Source organism: Coregonus lavaretus, assembly GCF_964263955.1.
Source record: "Coregonus lavaretus genome assembly, contig: HAP1_SCAFFOLD_1968, whole genome shotgun sequence".
NCBI lineage: Eukaryota > Metazoa > Chordata > Actinopteri > Salmoniformes > Salmonidae > Coregonus > Coregonus lavaretus.
In genome coordinates this window covers 13,763-33,823 of record NW_028160836.1, presented here as the reverse complement: position 1 = coordinate 33,823, position 20,061 = coordinate 13,763, and the positions used below count along the sequence as shown (strand labels likewise).

The window sequence follows — 20,061 nt, the reverse complement described above, 5'->3', positions numbered from 1 at the left end:
CCTGATTCAGCTTATAAACCAGCTAATTATTAAAACCAGGTGCGCTAGATTAAGAGTTGGAGTGAACCTACAGGACGGTACCTCTCCAGGAACAGGGTTGGAGTGAAAACATACAGGACGGTAGCTCTCCAGGAACAGGGTTGGAGAGTCCTGGTCTAATGTATAGTATTGTACCTGTGTAGAGAATCCGACTCGTCCTTCTCGACTCAGCACGGCCCGGGAGTCGCCACAGTTTATGAAGTAGAGGTGGGAGGGGCTTAGCAGCACGCCCACCGCCGTGGAGCCACTGCGATCCAGCCCTTGCCGGAGGTCCGAGAAGCTGCGCATGTACTCGTCGATCTTAAGGAAGCCGGCGCGGATCCCATCCTTCACGCCCTCCACTGAGCCCATCCCCGGGGTGAACTCCGCCCCCCCTAATAGGATGTGCTCCAGCAGGTTGGCAGAGCAGTAGTTGGCGACGCGGGAGCCGGCGTGCCCGTCGTAGACGGCGAAGAAGGACCAGTCGGTGAGGCCATGGGGAAGACCCACCATGGCAGTGTGGGCATCCTCCATCTCCACCCGCCAGCCCTGCATGCTACTCAGGCCATAGTGCAGCCCGTTGCCCTGGCCATGGGCTGTGTGCTTCTCTGTCTTAGGCTTGTCCAGGAACGCCCCCATACCTACACACTGCTGACAGAGAGAGGGGAGGGCAGAGAGGAGGGGGGGGGAGAGGGGGGGATAGAGGGACACAGGAGAGAGAACATAAGTTAAACTCCATTATCAAGGTCTGGGAACTTTGGGTGCAGTTACCCTTTAATGCAAGTGTGCACCAGCCAGAGACCGTTGTTTGGTTAGCGGTGTTTCTGTAGCACATGAGATGGAGTTTGCAAAACAAATGACCACTGGATTGATGCAAATAATCATGATATCCTTCTGCCAGGTAGGCATAGGCCACTTTGTAGCTGGTTAACATTTAATTTAGAAGGTTTTTGGGAAAGCCTTTCCATCTACCAGAAGACTGTTTCATTAGCATCATCGCTAACGGCTACACACACAGACAGGGGCATTCCTGTGCCGTTTCAGAAAGTTACATGAAAATACGAATCACTGATGCATTCTTATGATTAACTTGGGCTAATTAATGCATTTAGTTGATATCCTACTAATAAGTTCAATTTAAAAAAATTATATTGTTGAATTGCTTTTTAATGTCTGGATTCCATGATTGTCTGCATTGTTCTGTGGTACAATCAATTATACAATCATAAAGTCAATTTGACTTTGCTTTTACTAATCTAACTACATAACATAATGGTAATCATTTGAATGGTAAATCTCTATTGATAAACTGGGTAAATCAACATGTAGCCTAGGCCTATTCACAATACAGGTGAATGCATAGTCAAAAGGCTGATTTCATGGGGCTACCGATGAAAAACAATCATTTTCCCTGTCATTTGGGACTTTTTTTTATTGTACTTAACAACATTTGCATAGAAGAAGCAATCTCTTCTTTAATACACAGTGAGAGAGAGAAGAGAGGCGAAGGAGACTTAAGGCGTCCGCATGCTTCCCAGCCGAAACAGTTCGGTGGAGTTCGTGCATATATTATGATGACATTTTGTGACGTTTGAGGGATTTTTCGGCTGTTCCGGCACACAAAAAAACGTTCTGGATGGTAGCCGAAGTTCTGAGCCCAAGTCTACGCCCCTTTGTGGGTGATGGGTCAACAGTAGGGATTCTTCAATAAAGTCTGTTGTCATTCAACCAGACGACTCGTTTTCATGCACGTTCTTTTCATTGAAAATTACTGCACCAAACATCTTAGTTAGATGTAAAATTGCGCGACTACGATCTCCTCGGCAAAAACGTAAAAACTCATGAAATCTGTCATTAATTATCTTAGATTATTTCTGACTATTTTGAGGAAGTTTATACTGGCTACAGTGTCTCAAAATGGACAAACATTACTATTGCCGCTTTTTTTCTAGTTTTTCAAGCGAAGGTATTTTAAGGGAGCATGCGAGCACACTCGTTCGGTTAGCCGAAGCATGCCAACGCCTTTACCTTGCTTCAAAGTAGCCAAGCCAAAATCAGTTTCCATAAACGTGGAGGCAATTATTTTATAAAGGCTTCCATGTGCCATTTAAACAAGTAGCCTATTTCTATCATGTTCTATTGGTTTTCAAATCAGCATTTCCATTGTGCAGTAGCCAAAGGCAAAATCCTAGTCATAAGTAACTCATGATCGTTGTTCTATTTCTAAACTGATATTTTCATCTCTATCTCATGAAACGCTGAAATTTGCAGTGCGCATTTGAAAACGGTGTTTTCCCGCTAATTTCATTATGGAACCAACATTCACGCATAGCCTACTACCGTGTGCGCAACTATAATTGGAATAAATAATAGTTCATCAACATTTTAAACTAAACGTTCTGATCTGTTGCGTCAGCCTCAATGCTTTAAAGTTATTTTGATGTACTGGTGTATGAATTTGGGATCTATTGTCCCACAACTGTCCCAGAGTCTGTTTGGAATAGGCCATTTTATTATTGCACAGAATGACAAACTGAGCAATATAATAGGTGAATAATTCTACTATGGGGGATAGCAGATTGACATAGGCTGGTGACTTTGCAGTTCCTTACTCATCTTGTTGGCTGAGGAAAGGTAAATGTGGACAGTTATTCTAACATCTTCAAAGTGCGCTTCGGAATTCGGTAAGAAGGACGCACGCCGTTGCATCCTCGAGTTGCATGTTCTGTTAAAATGAATTACCCTAATATAAATTAGATTTGTCATTCTGAGCACCGTGGGTGGACGCCCTAATCAGGGTACGCACCCAATGCATATGGGTCCGGTAAATTTGCAGTTCAAATATCCAGCGCCACATTTTCCTAACGAAAACCCTGGATTGCAGTGGTCCTTCAGGACAGGCTAAAGCTAGCAAAAGAGTAAGTGGAGGAAGGACCGCACGCTCGCGCTACAAGGGGGCATTGGATGCGCTGATACAGACTTGATCCTCTCTCAATCAGTAGATGACACGAGACATGACAGAAGTACCTAAAGTAACACAAATTCTAGTACCGAACCGTTTTTCACGTTCTAGTATCAAAAAGTACCAAAGTTGCATTATACATTTTAGTCACTGGCACCCTAGCGACCAATAAAAAAAAATGCCGTCGCACTGCCACGACAAAAACTCGCAAATCAAAGTGTTTTGGTCGCAGTCTCGAACCCTGAGGTAGCAATTGTGAAAAAGCAGTGTAATTCCCATGCTGCAGTATTACATGCTTGTTTTGGAGCTTCTCGTCAGTCATCCATTTAAATTGTTGTGTTGCTTCAAGTGCACTTGAAGCTTTTCAAATTTCTACAACTTCCTGCATCTATCCAACAGTCTGAGGTTGTGTGTGTGTGTGTGTGTGTGTGTACAGAGGGAGAATGAATGAAGACTCATCAGCCAAGCACCGAGGTCAAGACATAAGACTCTTTAGTACAAAACCTAACCCTAAGACCATTTAGATCTCTCACACAAGCACATGCAGATCATTACTAAAACTAGAAATAGAGTCATGTTAATGGGAAAGCTGTCATCAGCCATGCCCACTGCTCAATAAACACACTACCAATAGACCAGACTACAGCCCAGTGCAGCCCCTAATGGGTTGGTGTAAAATATAGTACCCACTGTCTACAGACTAATGATGATGGTGAGTGAACGAGTACCTACAAACTCTGGACTGAGACGCAGTGTAATGACAGAGGCTGGGCTTAAACCAACAACCTTGGCTGTGGCTAGAGAGAACTGCGCTAGAAGTAACCACGACACTAATATGTTTAACCACTGGCCAGCAAACACACACACACACACACACTGCACGGCAGGCATGTGCCCAAAAAAGGCTTGCAGGCACGAGGAGTGACTACCCAGCTAGCCTCAGAGTGTGTGTGTGTGTGTGTGTGTGTGTGTGTGTGTGTGTGTGTGTGTGTGTGTGTGTGTGTGTGTGTGTGAGTGTGTGTGTGTGTGTGTGTGTGGAGCACATACGCCATGATGCTCTGTAGAAACACACACACAGTCTATTAATAGTGTGTCCTGGTTTGGGTTTCAGGCTCAGCGTTGGGAAGACACCCCATCCATCCCTCTACTAGCCCCTCCATCCATCCATCAATCCATCTAGTAGCCCCTCTATCCATCCATCTACTAGCCCCTCCATCCATCCATCCATCTACTCCCCCTAGCAATCCATCTACTCCCCCTAGCAATCCTTCTACTAGCCCCCTCCCTCTACCCCCTCCATTCCTCCCTCTACTAGCCCCCTAGCCCTCCACCTATCATTCCCTCTACTAGGGACCCCTCCATCATTCCCTCTACTAGGGCCCCCTCTACTCATCCCTCTACTAGGGCCCCCTCTATACATCCCTCTACTAGCCCCCCCCTCTATCCCTCCCTCTACCCCCTCCATTCCTCCCTCTACTAGCCCCCTATACCCTCCATTCCTCCCTCTACTAGCCCCCTAGCCCTCCCCCTATCATTCCCTCTACTAGCCCCCCCCCTCTATCCCTCCCTCTACTAGCCCCCCCATCCCTCCCTCTACTAGCTCTCTATACATCCCTCTACTAGCCCCTCCATCCATCCATCTACTAGCCCCCCCTCTATCCCTTCCTCTACTAGCCCCCCTCTATACATCCCTCTATCCCTCCCTCTACTAGCCCCCCCCCTCTACTAGCCCTCTATACATCCCTCTACTAGCCCCCCCCTCTACTAACCCCCTATACATCCCTCTACTAGCCCCTCCCTCTACCCCTCCCTCTACTAGCCCCCCCTCTACTAGCCCCCTATACATCCCTCTACTAGCCCCCCTCTCCTAGCCCCCCCTCTATCCATCCCTCTACTAGCCCCCTCTCTATCCATCCCCCTATCCCTCCCTCTACTAGCCCCCCCTCTATCCATCCCCCTACTTCCCTCCCTCTCTATCCCTCCCTCTACTAGCCCCCCCTCTATCCCCCAACTAGCCCCCCCTCTACTCGCCCCCCCTCTCTATCCCTCCCTCTACTTCCCTCCCTCTACTAGCTCCTCCATCCATCCATCAATCCATCTAGTAGCCCCTCTATCCATCCATCTACTAGCCCCCCCCTCTATCCATCCCTCTACTAGCCCCCCCCTCTATCCATCCCTCTACTAGCCCCCCCCTCTATCCATCCCTCTACTAGCCCCCCCTCTACCCATCCCTCTACTAGCCCCCCCCTCTATCCATCCCTCTACTAGCCCCCCCCCTCTATCCATCCCTCTACTAGCCCCCCCCTCTATCCATCCCTCTACTAGCCCCCCCTCTACCCATCCCTCTACTAGCCCCCCCCCTCTATCCATCCCTCTACTAGCCCCCCCTCTATCCATCCCTCTACTAGCCCCCCCTCTATCCATCCCTCTACTAGCCCCCCCTCTATCCATCCCTCTACTAGCCCCCCCCTCTATCCATCCCTCTACTAGCCCCCCCCCTCTATCCATCCCTCTACTAGCCCCCCCCCCTCTATCCATCCCTCTGCTAGCCCCCCCCCCCTCTATCCATCCCTCTGCTAGCCCCCCCTCTATCCATCCCTCTGCTAGCCCCCCCTCTATCCATCCCTCTACTAGCCCCCCCTCGTTTTCACCACTGTAGCGTTGAGATTCTCTTCCAGAACTATGGATTTAAAAAAATCCAACCGCTCCCAAATGCTGTGTGACCCCCCGCCAATGTGGCTGGTAAGAATAAACATTCTAGCACTTTGCTGGTGTTAATTTCCCACCCTGTCAGTGTGTGTGTGTGTGTGTGTGTGTGTGTGTGTGTGTGTCTCTTCTGTCATGTTAGGCAGCAGTACTACTTCTCTCTAATAATAAAACAAACTCACTGTGCAGTCAAGGATTCATTCAGCTACCTCAGTCCACACAATCTCACACAAAATGGGAGCAGTGTGTGAGATTATATATATATATATATATATTAGTACCAGTCAAAAGTTTGGACACACCTACTCATTCCAGAGTTTCTTTATTTTTTTACTATTTTCAATAGTGAAGACATCAAAACCATGAAATAACACATATGGAATCATGTAGTAACCAAAAAAAGTGTTAAACAAATCCAAATCTATTTTATATTTGATATTCTTCAAATAGCCACCCTTTTCCTCGATGACAGCTTTGCACTCTCTTGGCATTCTCTCAACCATCTTCACCTGGAATGGTTTTCCAACAGTCTTGAAGGAGTTCCCACATATACAGAGCACTTGTTGGCTGCTTTTCCTTCACTCTGCGGTCCGACTCATTCCAAACCATCTCAATTGGGTTGAGGTCGGGGGATTGTGGAGGCCAGGTCATCTGATGCAGCACTCCATCACTCTCCTTCTTGGTAAAATAGCCCTTACACAGCCTGGAGGTGTGTTGGGTCATTGTCCTGTTGAAAAACAAATGATAGTCCCACTAAGCCCAAACCAGATGGGATGGCGTAACCCTGCAGAATGCTGTGGTAGCCATGCTGGTTAACTGTGCCTTGAATTCTAAATAAATCACTGACAGTGTCACCAGAAAGCACCCCCACACCTCCTCCTCCATGCTTCACGGTGGGAAATACACATAGGGAGATCATCCGTTCAGCCACGTCTCACAAAGACACAGCGGTTGGAACCAAAAATCTAACATTTGGACTCCAGACCAAAGGACAGATTTCCACCGGTCTAATGTCCATTGCTCGTGTTTCTTGGCCCAAGCAAGTCTCTTCTTCTTATTGGTGTCCGTTAGTAGTGGTTTCTTTGCAGCAATTCGACCATGAAGGCCTGATTCACACAGTCTCCTCTGAACAATTGATGTTGAGATGTATCTGTTACTTGAACTCCGTGAAGCATTTATTTGGGCTGCAATTTCTGAGGCTGGTAACTCTAATGAACTTATCCTCTGCAGCAGAGGTAAATCTGGGTCTTCCATTCCTGTGACGGTCCTCATGAGACCGTCACAGTTTCTTTTTTTGCTGAGTTTACATGATTCCATGTTTTATTTCATAGTTTTGATGTCTTCACTATTACTCTTCAAATAAAAAAGTAGTAAAAATAAAGAAAAACCCTTGAATGAGTAGATGTGTCCAAACTTTTGACTGGTAGTGTATGTTAGAGGAGCTAGTTGTATAGCCCAGCCTGAAACGACAGGGAAACACACACACACGAAGGTACAGCTTCTTTCTTAGCACTCCCTTCAGATGGACTGCCACACACACAAAAGTGACATAGGCTCGCTGTTATTGTCGAAAGCACACACACTCGACCACTCAACCCTCAGGCCGAAACCACATCTCCCACACACAGGGTTTTCTTCTGCATAGAAAAGTCTTGGGCGGGCCACCTAAGTGTTTTTTCTGGCTGCTTAAGTTCAAACGGGGGTGGTAAAATGTTTTCAGTGTAAAGTTAGAGTTAGCGGACGTTGCACAAGCTGCACCGCAAATATTGCGATGAGCGAGATGAAAGACTTCACCCTCACAGATAGCATAAGAACACGACATAAAGCATGGCTAAATGTGTAGAATTGCAGGAAATTTGCTTTTAAAACAGCAAAATGTTGTCTCTGCGGCCAAGAGTAGGGGCTCAAAAATGTAGAGTCGGGGACCGTGCCATTGGCCATGCCCACGCCAACCACCGAAGCCCCATTTTGATCCAGAAGAATCCCTAACATAGATGCCAAGATCCACTGGCTCTGCAGAGGGAATGAGCACTGAGTTCAGCTCTGTGGTCACACACAAATACACACACACACTTTTCAAACTGTTCACAGAACCATTTAGAATCTTCCAATATACTGCTTCTCGTCTATAGGCTACGCTCACTTATTCACCCAGTCAACACACACACCTAACCACATTACTGGGTTTGAGTCATTCTGGCCAACACCCAGACACACCCATCTTAAGGCATATAATGTACACACACAACCTTTCGCAGCCAATGCTCATCTTGGCCTTACCAGACAGGAAGCGAGAGTTAGCATCTTACCTTTATGACATCATCTGCTGTTCTCCCAGTCCATACTAACTGGGACCATCTCAAATCAACTCTGCCTGACCTGGTTCTCCACACTACACACTAGGGATGGGCAAGGTTAATCGAATATACGAACAGACGTTAGTATTCGATTACTTGAGTGAGTGTTCATTTTTGGAAGACAAATTTTTTTTATACCTATTTTAACAATGAAACATCTTTGTCTAAATGTAATTATCCTTGTGACATTTTTACATACAAGGATATGCCATGACATTTGAAATTCTTAATTTAAAAATAAAAAATGCGAATGTAGTTTTTACAACGGTGCGCTGTGCATATAGCCCTCCAGGATGACCTGACGGTATGCTATTTCCCCCATTTCAAATAGCAATTACAGGGGAGTTTCCAAAAGACATGTAACAGATCGATGCAAAACACTCACCAGAAAACGTTTTTGTAACAGAATCAGCTCTATCAGGGCGAAAATCAGACTTCTCTTTAGCTGTTGACAAATTAACGAAGGAAAGCACCCTGTCCGCTGTTTACCTCTGCCATGGGCATTTGCATTATTCTAATTTGTTGAGAGTCAAGAGCAATTATTTTATTTATAATCAGAATTCCAGGTTTTTTTTGCATAGAAAAGTCTTGGGCGGGCCACCTAAGTGTTCATCTGGGCAGCCTATGTCCAAACAGTAAAAAACATAATAGTCGACTTATACACTTTGAGAACTAACAATTACCAAAATAAAAGTTAGACAGTCAGGGAGTATATAAAATTTAAATTATGCATTCGAGTATTTTTGTCATTGATTTTGTTATAATGTTTAAGTCAGAATAAGCCATGGCAAAATGTGTAGAATTGCAGGAAATTTGCATTAAACTGCAAATGTTTCTCCCCCACATGGCAAAATGTGTAGAATTGCAGAAAATGTGCGTTAAAACAGCAAAATGTTGTCACTGCGGCCAACAGGGCCTGTAAAATTTGAGGTCGGCAACCCCACCATTGGCCACGCCCCCGCCACAAAAGCCACATTTTGATCCAGAAATAACCTGAATTTCAACCATCCGGATATCCGATACAATTTACAGTTTTCAGCAAAAATGACAGGAAGAAAAAAATCCTGTTACAAAATAATGCTTTATATTCATTGATGGAAATACAAGTTGATGTAAATATACTGAACACAAATATAAACTGTGTCCTGTGTTTCATGAGATGAAATAAAAGATCCCAGAAATGGTCCCTATACACAAAAAGCTTATTTCTCTCAAATTTGGTGCACAAATTTGTTTACATCCCTGTTAGTGAGTATTTCTCCTTTGCCAAGATAATCCATCCACCCGACAGCTGTGGCATATCAAGAAGCTGAGTAAACAGCATGATCATTACACAGGTGCACCTCATGCTAAGGACAATAACAGTCAACTAAAATGTGCAGTTGTCACAACACAATGCCACAGCTGTATCAAGTTGAGGGAGCATGCAATTGGCATGCTGACAGCAGGAATATCCACCAGAGTGTTGCCGGATAATTTAAAGTTAATTTCTCTACCATAAGCCGCCTCCAATGCTGTTAAGGAATTTGGAAGTTCGTCCAACCGGCCTCACAACTGCAGACCACATGTAACCACGCCAGCCCAGGACCTCCACATCCGGCTTCTTCACCTGCGGGATCGTCTGAGACGACCCACCCGGACAGCTGATGAAGCTGTGGGTTTGCACAACCGAAGAATTTCTGCACAAACTTTCAGAAACAGTCTCAGGGAAGCTCATCTGCGTGCTCGTCGTCCTCACCAGGGTCTTGACCAGACTGTAGTTCGGCGTCGTAACAGACTTCAGTGGGCATATGCTCACCATCGATGGCCACTGGCACGCTGGAGAAGTGGCAGACATGTGGGTGAGCGGTTTGCTGATGTCAACGTTGTGAACAGAGTGCCCCATGGTGGTGGCGGGGGTTATGGTATGGGCAGGTATAAGCTACAGACAACAAACACAATTGCATTTTATCGATGGCAATTTGAATGCACAGCGATACCGTGCCGAGATCCTGAGGCCCATTGTCATGCCATTCATCCGCCACCATCACCTCATGTTTCAGCATGATAATGCATGGCCCCATGTCGCAAGGATCTGTACACAATTCCTGGAACCTGAAAATGTCCCAGTTCTTCCATGGCCTGCATACTCAGACATTACACCCATTGAGCATGTTTGGGATGCTCTGGATCGACTTGTATAACAGCGTGTTCCAGTTCCCGCCAATATCAAGCAACTTCGCACAGCCATTGAAGAGAAGTGGGACAACATTCCACAGGCCACAATCAACAGGCTGATCAACTCGATGCGAAGGACATGTGTCGCACTGCATGAGGCAAACGGTGGTCACACCAGATACTGACTGGGTTTCTGATCCACACCCCTACTTTTTTTCTTCTTTTTTTTAACAGATGCATATTTTGTATTCCCAGTCATGTGAAATCCATAGATTAGGGCCTATTGACTGATTTCCCTACATGAACTGTAACTCAGTAAAATCTATGAAATTGTTGCATGTTGCGTTTATATTTTTGTTCAGTATACATTTGACCGTCATGCTTATCGGTCTATAGGTTAATTTGCATAATATAGTGGAATTAAATTGGCGGGTGGGCATCACGTAGCCTATCTTATTTATCCAACACAACTATGACACGCGCACATCATACAGAACCTATTTTGAGAAGGATTTCTCCTGCAGCTCCTCAGCTGGTTGCCGCTGGAGTAAAACGTGCTTTTATAAGCCCATTAATCGCCCAACAATTCTAAATGCAAACCTGTTAAAATCTGTTTTGTTGCATTATTAAAAATAGCAAACAATTTTTATTTCTCAACTGGTAGCCTAATTGAAGGCTATCGGCACGTCACCATCACTTTACAAATGGGAGCTGGAGGCAGTATGCATTTTGAAAAGGTACTTAATTGTTTGAAACCTGAATATTTTACTTCATATTATGAGGCATGTCTTACCTTGCTTCAAAGTAGCCTACAGGCAAATCCGACAATGGAAACATGGAGGCAATTATTTTATAAAGGATTCATAGACGGCGTGTGAGTTTCAAGTTTGGGGAAGCTTACCATTTATCCTACAATTTTTATATATCTGCGTGCCAGTTATGATTTTCCATTTGCGCATTTTTGTGGAACAGTTTAATTTAATTAATAACTTTTTCGTTTCAAGATCACGGTCACGTGGTTAATCATAAATAAATAAAAAATCGGAATTAAAATGGTAAAAAGTAATAAGATCTCAAACTAATGCGAGATCACCAGCCTCTGCCATATGGACACACTGATACACAGATCTATTGGCAGCTAAAGAAATGAGCGCATGGAACTCATAGCCTATTGGCCAATGCAGCAGTAGGCCTATAACTTCCATTGTCAACCAAGTCAAAATAAATAAAGCAGACAAATAAAAACAGTAGAAAACATGATCAATTCAGAAATGCATTAATCTCTCTACTCAGCCTGTCTGCCTCACTTTATGTCTTGAGCTGCTCTTTTTATAAAATTCCCTATTACATACATTTACTACTGGTGACAGATGTCATGTGGAATAGGTACAAAATAAACAATCAAAAGGGCAAACATTCACACAATGAATGTGCAAGAATTGGCGGGAGACAGCTCAGCCATTCTGGAGAGAGACTCGCCCATTTCTTCACCACAACCCTCCTCCTTCTTGTCTCAACATTTTAAATTATGCTCAAGACACATTACAGGGGCTTGCGAAAGTATTCATCCCCCTTGGCATTTTTCCTATTTTGTTGCCTTACAACCTGGAATTAAAATTGATTTTTGGGGGTTTGTATCATTTGATTTACACAACATGCCTAAATAATTTTTTTTGAACACAATCCTGATCTGTACTTCTCCACAACTTTGTCCCTGACCTGTTTGGAGAGCTCCTTGGTTTTCATGGTGCCGCTTGCTTGGTGGTGCCCCTTGCTTAGTGGTGTTGCAGACTCTGGGGCCTTTCAGAACAAGTGTATATATACTGAGATCATGTGACAGATCATGTGACACTTAGATTGCACACAGGTGGACTTTATTTAACTAATTATGTGACTTCTGAAGGTGATTGGTTGCACCAGATCTTAATTAGGGGCTTCATAGCAAAGGGGGTGAATACATATGCACGCACCACTTTTCCATTATTTATTTTTTAGAATTTTTTGAAACAAGTTACTTTTTTCATTTAACTTCACCCATTTGGACTATTTTGTGTATGTCCATTACATGAAATCCAAATAAAACTCCATTTAAATTACAACATAATAGGAAAAACACCAAGGGGGCTGAATACTTTAGCAAGGCACTGTATCTTCACACATATTTGAGATGCTTTTCACTGACGGCCGCAACTCAATAATCAGCTAGGCCTACTGCCATGTGCTCTGGCCAAATTGCTGACTTCCTAATAGGCATAGCTTGTGATTTGAAACAATCCACAGCTATAAAAATAAAAAAGCTAATGATCCTCGATTCCTCTGTGGCTAAGTCATGCTTTCTGGTGAAGTATTTTATTTATTTCTGTATAGACAGGAGTAATTATATCATTTTTGCTAATTTATTTCAATAGCCTACACGTCCTCATATGCCATTTCTCTCCTGTTCTATTGGTTTTTATATCAACTTTCTTTAGTTGTCCTGAAGCCAAAGGCACAACCCTAGTCATATTAGCAACCCATCTTAGTTGTTCCATCTTTAGATTCCCCGTCTTTGTAAGTTTCTAATGGAGATTTTCATCTGGTACGCTGTTTAGAACGGGGTTTTCCTGCGAATTGCGATTTGGCAAATGTTTGAAAATGACGTTTTATTGGTTGCTTCATTAGAGGAGTTGCATGTTCTGTTAAGAGAAATTACCATAATCGAAATGTGATTTGTCATTCTGAGCACCGAGGGTGGACTCTAATGGGTTATGCACCCAATCCCTGTCAAGTTGTCCGGTGCCACGTATTCCGTACCGGAAACCCTGATACGACCGTACAGAGACCGTGTGTCCAAACATAACCGATTGAGGCAATGGAGTCATCCGGTGGCGGATGATTACCCCTCAAAAAACACACAATATGTCCGCCTTCGTACGTATATACAACTCGTCCGGGGAAAAAAAAGTTTCCATGAGTTCAACTTTTGAAAACTAAAAATGGACAATGATTAATGCGTATACAATTTCACACGTCACTGGGTGGCCTCAGCCAATCACATATCACCATTACTACGGCGGCTCTCTGTTCAGCTGTCATATCCTCTGAACGTGGCTGTCCCAAATCAATTCCTAAAACCGTAGCCCCTAAACTATGATTGGATAAATGACATGATAATCATTAGGTAGGATGATTGGATTGGAGTAAGCAGTGTGATATTTGCTTCATCTTGCCCTCAGATAGGATGGGTGGAAACCTATCCAGTCCATTCAGATCTACAGCCCAGCACCAACACACCTGATACAGCTAACTGAGATCTTGATGTGGAGTTGATTAGCGTAACCAATCACCTCTGTTAGTGCTGGTCTGGAACTAAAGCCTGCACACCCTGTATTACATTTACATTTTAGTCATTTAGCAGACGCTCTTATCCAGAGCGACTTACAGTTAGTGAGTGCATACATTTTTCATACTCTCCAGAACCAGGGGAAAAGACCAGTGTCTGTTCAGAGTATGGTTACCTGTCCAATAAGAAATCAACATTTTGGTTTCAGAACATTTACAGTGACGTTCCGACTGTAATGGCACCGACAGAGATGGCTGCCTTGCTTCTAGCTCTTAGGAAACTTTGCAGTATTGTTTTTTAAACTATTATTTCTTACGTTATCAGCTAGGAAGAACTATTGGATATCAGAGCGGCGATAACTCACCAGCACTATAATAATAATAATATGCCATTTAGCAGACGCTTTTATCCAAAGCGACTTACAGTCATGTGTGCATACATTTTTACGTATGGGTGGTCCCGGGGATCGAACCCACTACCCTGGCGTTACAAGCGCCATGCTCTACCAATTGAGCTACAGAGGACCACAGCACTACCAGCATTACGACCAGGAATACGACTTTCCCAAAGCGGATCCTTTGTTCGCATCCCCCAGGGCAATTGAACTGATTCCAGAGGCCCACCCAAAACAACGCCGGCGGAGGAGAGGTACTCGGAGCGGTCTTCTAGTCCGACTTAGGAGGCGTGCACACCACCCACCGCTTCAGAGTATATTACTCGCTAATGTTTCAGTCTCTGGATAATAAAGTTGACGAGCTCATGGCAAGGGTTTCTTTCCAGAGAGACATCAGGGATTGTAACATATTCTGTTTCACGGAAACATGGCTCTCTCGGGATATACTGTCCGAGTCAGCCCAGCCAGTTGGGTTCTCAGTTCATCGCGCAGACAGGAAAAAATATCTCTCCATGAAGCAGAAGGGCGGAGGTGTATGTTTTATGATTAACGGTCATGGTGTAATTGTGAAAACATACTCAAGTTATTTTGTTCACCCGACATAGAATACCTCACAATCAAATGCCGACCGTATTATCTCCCAAGAGAATTTTCTTCGGTTATAGTCACGGCCGTGTATATCCCCCCTCAAGCCAATATCACGACGGCCCTCAAAGAACTTCACTGGACTTTATGCAAACTGGAAACTACATATCCTGAGGCTGCATTTATTGTAGCAGGGGATTTTAACAAAGCAAATTTGAGAAAAAGGCTGCAGAAGTTCTATCAACACATCGACTGTAGTACTCACGCTGCTGAAACATCTTCCGGGATGCCTACAACGCCCTCCCCCGCCCTCCTTTCGGCAAATCTGACCACGACTCCATTTTGCTCCTTCCTTTAGGCAGAAAATCAAACAGGAAGTACCCGTGCTAAGGACTATTCAACACTGGTCTGACCAATCGGAATCCATGCTTCAAGATTGTTTTCATCACGCGGACTGGGATATGTTCCAGGTAGCTTCAGAGAATTATTTTGACGTATAAACTGATACGGTGACTGATCAGGAAGTGTATAGGAGATGTTGTACCCCACTGTGACTATTAAAACCTACCCTAACCATAAACCGTGGATAGATGGCAGCACTCGCGCAAAACTGAAAGCGCGAACACCGCATTTAACCATGGCAAGATGACTGGGTATATGGCAGAATACAAACAGTGTAGTTATTCCCGCCGCAAGGCAATCAAACATGCAAAACATCAGTATTGGGTATAAGTGGAGTCGCAATTCAACGGCTCAGACACGAGACGTACGTGGCAGGGTCTACAGACAATCACGGACTACAAAAGGAAAACCAGCCAATTCGCGGACACCGACGTCTTGCTTCCGGACAAGCTAAACAACTTCTTCGCCCGCTTTGAGGATAACACAGCGCCACCGACGCAGCCCGCTACCAAGGACTTCTCCATGGCCGACGTGAGTAAGATATTTAAGTGTGTTAACCCTCGCACGGCTGCCGGCCCAGACGGCATCCCTAGCCGCGTCCTCAGAGCATGCGCAGACCAGCTGGCTGGTGTGTTTATGGACATATTCAATCTCTCCCTTTCCCAGTCTGCTGTCCCCTCATGCTTCAAGATGGCCACCATTGTCCCTGTACCCAAGAAAGCAACGGTAACTGAACTAAATGACTATCGCCCCGTATCGCTCACTTCTGTCATCATGAAGTGCTTTGAGAGACTAGTCAAGGATCATATCACCTCTACCTTACCTGCCACCCTAGACCCACTTCAATTTGCTTACCGCCCCAATAGATCCACAGATGATGTAATCACCATCACACTGCCCTATCCCATCTGGACAAGAGGAATACCTATGTAAGAATGCTGTTCATTGACTATAGCTCAGCATTCAACACCATAGTACCCTCCAAGCTCATTATTAAGCTCGAAGCCCTGGGTCTGAACTCCGCCCTGTGCAACTGGGTCCTGGACTTCCTGACGGGCTGCCCCCAGGTGGTGAAGGTAGGAAACAACACCTCCCCTTCGCTGATCCTCAACACTGGGGCCCCACAAGGTTGCATGTTCAGCCCCCTCCTGTACTCCCTGTTCACCCATCACTGCGTGGCCAAGCACGCCTCCAACTCAATCCTCAAGTTTGCAGACGACACAACAGTAGTAGGCTTGATTACCAACAATGACGAGACAACCTACAGGGAGGTGGTGAGGGCTCTGGGAGTGTGGTGCCAGGAAAATAACCTCACTCAACGTCAACAAAACATAGGAGATGATCGTGGACTTCAGGAAACAGCAGAGGGAGCACCCCCCTCTCCACATCGACGGGACCGCAGTGGAGAATGTGGAACGCTTCAAGTTCCTCGCTGTACACATCACTGACAAACTGAAACGGTCCACCCACACAGACAGTGTAGTGAATACGGCGCAACAGCGCCTCTTCAACCTCAGGAGGCTGATGAAATTTGGCTTGGCACCTAAAACCCTCACAAACTTTTACAGATGCACAATTGAGAGCATCCTGTCAGGCTGTATCACCGCCTGGTACGGCAACTGCAGCGCCCGCAACTGCAGGGCTCTCCAGAGGGTGGTGCGGTCTGCCCAACGCATCACCGGGGGCAAACTACCAGCCCTCCAGGACACCTACAGCGCCCGATGTTACAGGAAGGCCAAAAGGATCATCAAGGACAACAACCACCCGAGCCACTGCCTGTTCACCCCCCTATCATCCAGAAGGCGAGGTCAGTACAGGTGCATCAAAGCTGGTGTCCGAGAGACAGAAAAACTGCTTCTATCTGTTAAATAGCCTTCACTAACACATTAGAGGCTGCTGCCTATATACATAGATTAGAAATCACTGGCCACTTTAATAAATGGAACACTAGTCACTTTAATAATGTTTACATATCTTGCATTACTCATCTCATATGTATATGCTGTATTCTATACTATTCTACTGTATCTTAGTCTATGCAGCTCTGACATTGCTCGTCCATATATTTATATATTCTTAATTCCATTGCTTTACTTAGATGTGTGTATTGGTTATATGTTGTGTAATTGTTAGATATTACTGCACTGTCGGAGCTAGAAACACAAGCATTTCGCTACACACGCAAGAACATCTGCTAAACATGTGTAAGTGACCAATAAAATTTGATTTGAAAGCGACCCTGTACTGAACCTTTCATCCTCTCACTCCATTTCCCTCCCTATCTTAGTTCCAGTAGTGATAAAGATAGGGCTGTGTGAATGATAAGGTTCTGTCCAAGTTAACATCATCATGACACTCATATTTTCCTAGAGTCACTGCATAGTTCTCATGTTTTATCTTCTTATTTTAACTCTGCATCGTTAAGAAAGAGCTTGTAAGTAAGCATTTCACTGTAAGGTCTACACCTGTTGTATTCAAATACAAATACATTTTTATTTGAGTCACTACTCTGTGTATAACCTTATATCCCTGAAGAACAGATAGGGGGTCAGAGTCTAGGTGACGTCACACACTCTGGGTCAGCAGGTGACTGACCTCGCCCACCGCCCCTGCTCAGTGGTCACCCCCGACTGCACAGACCGCAACACACACCCCACCTTGCCCACTGTTACACCGACGCCAAACCATAGAGGCCCTGCTCTAACTGTGCTGTAGCAGGGGTTTGTAACACGGTGAATACAGCAGTCGTGGGTTACATTCTCCCATGGATGGGACACAAACTAGAAAGCTCAATGAATGGTAATATTCAAAAATCACCCAGACTAGCCAGCACAGACCACCAGCATTGCTTTAGTTAGCTAGTAATCTAACTAACTGTAGTCAATGGTTAACGTTAGTTATCTAAATGCCAGTATCAGTCCTAGTTTTATCCTGACAGTTGTAAAATATGCCATGCTAATTTCACGCAGTTGAAGAGAAAGAGTGGGGGAGGCGATTATATAATTAACTGTGCTAATAATATTAAGTTTGATCCGATTAGGTTAAACGCGTTAAATACAACTGACAACAAACCAAACGCTACAGTTAACTGGCAAGGTGTCACTTGAAAAATAGGTGGCTAACGTTAGTTAGCTAACTAGCTAGCTAAATTGTTGCCAAAATAATGACATTTCCCAGCCCACGCACCGTATTGGAAAACAGTTGATGCACCTTTTAGACGACGTTGACAGTCAAACGCATGTAGCCAATGCAGCAAGCTAACTAGCTAATGTTAGCTGCGACCCAAACTAACGTTACACAACAGCATGCGAGAATCAATAGAGTAGCTATCTCTGCGATAACGTCAGCTAGCGAAATGCTAATAGGCCATGCTAGGCTAACGTTAGCAAGCTAGCCAACGATTGCCTCACCAGCTAAACCTCTTCACTTATACTTACGTTTCCAACTGTAAAAAGAATGTAGATGTTTTTGAGGTCCCTGTGTAGTGGGTATTTTCGTGGTGATATATCTAGCTAGCGAGCTAGCTATCTTGTTATGTTTCCTTATTTGACAAAACAAAATCAGCGAGTTTGGCCTCAGATGAGTGGCGATAATTCCTTTCTCGGCGGTTCCCTGTTCGGATGGCGTAGGTTTTTACGCATGTTTGACACTAACTAAGTTTGTCACATCAGGCAAAAAAAGTATTCTGTACGTTTCTACACAAATATGGACAGTCAGAAATAGTTAGCTAGCTATAATAGACAACACAGACGGATCTCGCACTTTCGTCCTTTGGGTGCTGAACAAGAGGAGGTGCTATTTTTGATATTTGTTCGCTGATTGGTCAAAAATTCTCGAAGACGCTAACATTGATTTGTTTAAATCACTGTCAATCAGTTCTGCCCCCGTTCAAATCTGCCGTTTCATTGGTTGATGTGTGTTCCTCTAACGTTCTAACGTTTCTCAAAGGTGCGCTCGTTTTCCCCGATGTCGTGTCCCAAGATCCGCAGATGAGTTCAGACAAGAGATTTACAACTATATGATTAAAAAACACGCACAACTCTACACTACAAATTCTCCGGTGTTAAAAAACAACTAAATGAACACTGAGAGTGTTAAATCAACACTGAAAGTGTGGAGTCTGTGGACCCATAGATACCGGAACAGTGTTAAATTAACAAACTGCTTAGTGTGCCTTGCCGGAGTGCCTTGCCTTTGTGGACCCCAGGAAGAGTAGCTGCTGCATGTGCAGTAGCTAATGGGGATCCTAGTAAACTAAACTAACCAGCCTTTGGAGTAAATTGTAGTTACCACGGTTTCCACTAGACAGCACAGCTGTTGCTGTAAAATAATGAAAATGAAAATTAGGTTAGGGTTAAGCATAAGGTTAGTAGTGTGGTTAAGGTTAGGGTTAACATTAAGGTGAGGTTTAAAATCACATTTTAAGAAGATAAATTGTAGAAATAGGTGGGGGGGTTTATGACTTTGTGACTGTGGTAGCTAGTGACGACCAGTAACCACCCATTACTGCATTTGTTGGTGACAGAGCCATGGTTATTGCATTCATTCATTTTCGGTCCTATGAACTTCACCAAGTGAGATCCCAAGCGAATATGTTATCATAAAAAACATATGTTTAACACAATACCGAATGTATTTCATTAGGCCTTATTTTGAGGGCCAAGTGTAAGTCTAATTCAGGGGCCTAAAACTCATACACATCACTTTGAACCAAAACTACACCCATTGTTATCACATTTCCCAGCATGCTCTATTGCAGGTAGATTTTTAGAATTGTTTGTTTCAAAATCTGTTTGTGCATTTACATTGATTGATAGATTAATTAATTAATCTTATGCTACTGAAATATAAATTACAAACATTTTCTAAATTAATCCAATAGGTTATTTGGATTTATAGCACCCGTTACTAAAATGTTTGTTCCAGTTCAGATTGTTTAGGTAGTCTCATAATTTAATCTTTCACCCGGAGGGGGTTTGAATATGGAGGATGAGGACATGAGGTTGATAGGTGTCAAGTACAAAAGTGGAAATCCGTAGCTCGGAAGAAAACTTGAGGAAGAAAGCGGAGAAGTTGAAGAAACAAATAAATAAAAAACTGTGACAAGAGAGGATGTTGAGAGATAGAAGTAAAAAAACATGGAAATTGTGCTACAGCA

General features: G+C 44.3%; 1 protein-coding gene across 2 annotated transcripts in view; it reads right to left on the bottom strand.

Moving 5' to 3' along the window:
- The window catches only part of LOC311121397 (protein phosphatase 1B-like), a 30,183-nt gene extending 11,486 nt beyond the window's left edge, over nt 1-18,697 (bottom strand). Inside the window, exons 1-2 of one of the 2 annotated variants that reach the window (XM_084195894.1) lie at nt 18,341-18,697; nt 175-666 (exon numbers count right to left, since the gene is read on the bottom strand). In XM_084195894.1, the coding sequence (XP_084052020.1) occupies nt 175-657 (483 nt within the window). In that variant the 5' untranslated portion in view covers nt 658-666; nt 18,341-18,697. Of the gene's footprint in view, nt 1-174; nt 670-18,340 lie in introns of both variants that reach the window. The other variant, XM_084195895.1, reaches the window with a different exon arrangement.
- Nucleotides 18,698-20,061: the final 1,364 nt, after the last annotated feature.